General features: G+C 36.6%; 1 protein-coding gene across 1 annotated transcript; it reads right to left on the bottom strand.

Moving 5' to 3' along the window:
* Window positions 1-277: 277 nt before the first annotated feature.
* Window positions 278-1,523, bottom strand: LOC147462976 (uncharacterized). Its single transcript, XM_086495071.1, has 3 exons — window positions 1,129-1,523; window positions 382-1,054; window positions 278-310 (listed from the first exon to the last, which is right to left on the bottom strand). The coding sequence occupies exons 1-3, from the start codon at window positions 1,521-1,523 to the stop codon at window positions 278-280; spliced, it is 1,101 nt and encodes a 366-aa protein (XP_086351197.1).
* Between the last annotated feature and the right edge of the window lie 2,750 nt (window positions 1,524-4,273).

Genomic DNA, 4,273 nt, shown 5'->3' on the forward strand with positions numbered 1-4,273 from the left:
TTTACCAAATGATTTTCTCATATTAAATTGATTATTTAATATAGGAAGATAAAAGGGGAACAAGAGTTAGGATATAGATATGTGCTTCTAGACCTATTTCAACAGGGGACCAAAAGAGAAATGGTTGCATCTCAATAGGGGTCCAAAAGGAGACGGTCTACCAAAGAGCAATGTGCAATAAGTGCTTCTAGATTTAGCTCAGCAAGGGACCAAGAGGGGAGATGGTTACATTTCAATAGGGCTCCAAAAGGTCAGGAATATTTGTTTGGTGAAATGTCTAGCACAAAATGTCATGATCTTCTTTGTCAACCTGCATAAATGACTTTTTGTTACTAACATTACTTGATACATTAACTAGAGAAAGCTTAAAAGTTCGTATACCTCAAAAGCTCCTAGCCACCATATATCATTCTCTGATTGTACACTGAAGCTATCATCGTTTTTCACAAGATTTTTTGCTACTCCTTGACGTGCTCTATTCATCAAAGTTATGGTGACACGTTCTGTCTTTTTTTGCTTCAATATCTCACATTCATCTAGCTTAAGCACAAAGATTAGTTTGCCTTGTACCTCCTCGCTTGTCACATTATAAAATTTGACCATTTTCTTCTGAAGATTTTGCAAATTGAAAAAAATATTAGACGATTCATTAAAGTGTACCACTCGTCCCGCATTTCTAAATTCTTCATTGATGAAATATGAATCACCCAAGTATTGTGAAACTTCAGTGTTGAGACCTTGTCGTGCTTGACATACATGAGTTGGTATAGGTAAGAGAGAAGATGAGACCTTTTTATCTTTGAGCTGGCTCTTTACTGATTTAAAGATGCATGAATATCCTTTTTCACTGATGCCACAATTATATATGACACTTTGAACATCTAAAGTATCAATGGTTGTGCTTTGTAGAAAATCAGTGATTATATCCTGCTTTATCTTCTTGAACTTTGAGGCCTCCAAAATCACTTTTGCGAGATGAGGTGCAATCAAAGAGGAATATGAAGATTTGGCCATTTGAGGATCAATATTTTCCTTTTCAGGATGAAGCATGCCTCTGCAAAAACATATTTTTGATTAGCTAATAATCAATACTTTGTTACAACAAGAATATGTATTAAAAAGGCATACCTTATTGCTCGAATCCTGCGCTTAAGACCTCCACTTCCAACTTTGAGGGTTTCAATGTTGGAAACACTTCTGCATCTTTGACGAAGACCAAGTGGAGTGGTTTTTATCCTCGTCCTTCTCACCTCCTTTTCAAGCTCAGCAATGGTTTCTTTGGAGGATAATATTTTGTTCTTCAAAAGTGTTTGTTCTTGCAAAAGCTTACTATTTTGCATCGATAAATTGAACAAAGATGCTTGTTGCTGCTTCAATATCTCTAGATTTATCATTGCTTGTTGTGTATTCTTCATCACCAAGTTATTGCAGTAACCCAAGAGACCATGAGACCCATCCCCAACAAAATGTAATAGAGATGTAAGATTATTAAATGGAGGAGTAGACATAGCAAGGGGATCCATAGGATAAAGTGTTCCATCACACCAAAGATCAAGATGTTTATGGTTAGTATGTCTCAAGTGATCCATCTGCAGCTTAGTAAGTGTGAAAGATCTATTCCTTGTTTGAATGGGCTCATAATTTGTGTCTATGTCTATATGAAGATGGTATTTACGCTTAAGGAGTAAAGAAGATTGGCTGTTAGATTGTGCATTCTCCATAATCAAGGATTGTTTAGCAAAATGGTTGATCTTTGTAAAAGTTTCTCAAAGAAATAGATTGGTGCTGCCGCCAATTTTTTTTTAGCTCAAATGAGTTTGAACTTTCCCTCTCTTATTTCAAAGAAGAACGTCTATTTAGATCTTGTAAGATCTTTCAAGGCATAAACTTTTAGCAAAATCTTGATCATTGTAACACAAAATCTTTGTTTTACCTTATTGATAGATTTTCTCTATAACTTCAAAATACTTTTGTGCTAAAAGAATTGCACGAAAAATTTGTTGAGGTGGAAACTCTTACAGGGCCCAAACAAGACCCCAAAATTTTCCTAATGTGAACCCTTGCAAAGCCCACACACTATTCACACCTCCTATTGTTGTGGTATTCAAGTCATGTCAGCTCATATTTTTTCCATCTTCGGGAGTAGAGGTTTCCATGTAGTGTGAGTGAATAAAATTAGAAGGAGTAGAATCTTGTTTCATGGTGTAATGGAGGTGAGAGAAGGAAGAGGAGATAGCTTGGTGTGAAACTATGTGGTGGCCAAGGGGAAGAGATGGGGGAGGAGCTTGCTTGGTGCTACAATGGAGGTGGGAGAAAGCTAGCAGAGAGATAGTGTTAGACTATAAGGGGTGCATGTGGTTGTTCCAGCAATGGAGAGCTTAGAAAAGAGTTTGTAGAGAGAGAAAATCACTTTTTAGCTATAGAATAGGTTTGGAAAGACTTTGGAGGGTGGAAAATGATGTTTTGAACTTTTTTGAAAAAAATCAAATTTTTGTATTTTTTTAGTGCATGTTTTTTACTTTTAGAGGTCAAAAATACTTTTTTTGACCATGAAATAAGTTTGGGGACCTTTTAAAGAGGGAAAACTTGAAATTTGATTTTTTTTGAAAATTTGAACTTTTTAGTGTATTTTTAAATCCGGACCAAAAAGTGGGGGAAAAAAGGTAAAAGTGGTCCCTTCCCCCCCCCCCCCCCCCCCCCCCCCTTTCCCCTAGCCAGCTCCCTTACCTTCTCACTAGGCAAGAGGCCATAAAGAGGTGTAAAGCTACCTTGTTCCCCTACTTTTTTGAGGGTATAGAGTGTGTCCACCACCTTCTTCCTATTGGCTGGCCTTTAATTAACCTTAATCGCAAAGGGCTCCTAAAGGGTTCATATTTTTCCTAATGATGTTGACCAGCGTCAGAGTCCGACGAGTTATAATTGGCAACAACTCGATCTATAATAGATGGATCGAACTCGCCAAATTTGTGAACGTGCTGCAAAGAAACGCGTCTTGTCCATCGCACAACATGCTTGCATTGATTACAAGGACATAAGATCCTCGTTGAGAGATAGGTGTTTCCGTTGGACGGCCCCACATCCTCGTCACTACTCATAATGAGGGTAAAAGCCTTATAACCTGGACATAAGTTTAATCTTCTATTGGCATCCTCCATCTTTTATCTCTCTCTCTCTCTCTCTCTCTCTCTCTCTCTCTCTCTCTCTCTGTGTTCACATTGTAAACTACCTCACATTCTCTAGTCATGTCCAATCCCCGCACACCTCGGCCTAGAGGTGCACGGAGATCAGAACCACCGGGTTATAATCTCATCTTTATTGGTCAATGCCTATATTTGTGGGTACGAGAAATCTACACACCCACATCTACATGATAGTGCATGTAGTGGAAAAACCCCCTTTGCCTCTTCTCTAGCTGTAGCATTTCACATCATCTTAACATCTTTTCATAGAAGATCTTTTTTCGAGGGATTACTTAGCACATTACATGTTGGCTTCGAATCTGAGTATCATGCCGTTGAAAGCTTTCCAACTTAAGGTCGCATCCGTAGAGAGGAAGAGAGGGATCACCGTTCGTCTAACTCTAATTTTTTTACCGTAATCCCAAAGGTAGACTCTAATATAAAAACTCAAGCCAAAATCTAATCTTAAATCTAACCTAATTGAACATGTGGTGACTCGCGGCTAATTGAATATGATTAGTGTGTGAGTCAACATGTGTCAGATTCTGATGGGAATATACATATTGTTGTGTAACTAGTGTTTGCTCTTTGGGCAAAGCGCGCCTTCATTGACATGCATTAAAATCTAACCTAAATCTAAGAAAAATTAGTCCATCGAACATAAATCTAGATCTAATCTAATCCTAAACTCAAAATAAACCTAAATCTAATCTAATCTCAATTCTAACCTAAACCTAAATGTAATATAACTTAAATCTAAATTTAATCTAGTTAATTTTAAATCTTGTCTTAATCTTAAATCTAAATCTAATTTAATATTAAACTCAACATAAATCCAAATCTAATTCAATTTTAAATCCTAAACCTAAATGTAATCTAGCTTAAATCTAACGTAGCTAGCTAATCTTTAATACTTTCTTAATTTTAAATATAACCTAATCTTAATCTAACATAAATCTAAATCTAACCTCTTAAAATCAACATAAACATAAATCTAAATGTAATCTAACCTAATCTAATTTAAATCTTAACCTAATCTCTCTCTCTCTCTCTCTCTCTCTCTCTCTCTCTCTCTCTCTCTGTCGCATTGTTTT

The sequence above is a fragment of the Adiantum capillus-veneris genome, chromosome 2 (genome assembly GCF_014529385.1).
Source record: "Adiantum capillus-veneris isolate H3 chromosome 2, ASM1452938v2, whole genome shotgun sequence".
In the NCBI taxonomy this organism is placed as follows: Eukaryota; Viridiplantae; Streptophyta; class Polypodiopsida; order Polypodiales; family Pteridaceae; genus Adiantum; species Adiantum capillus-veneris.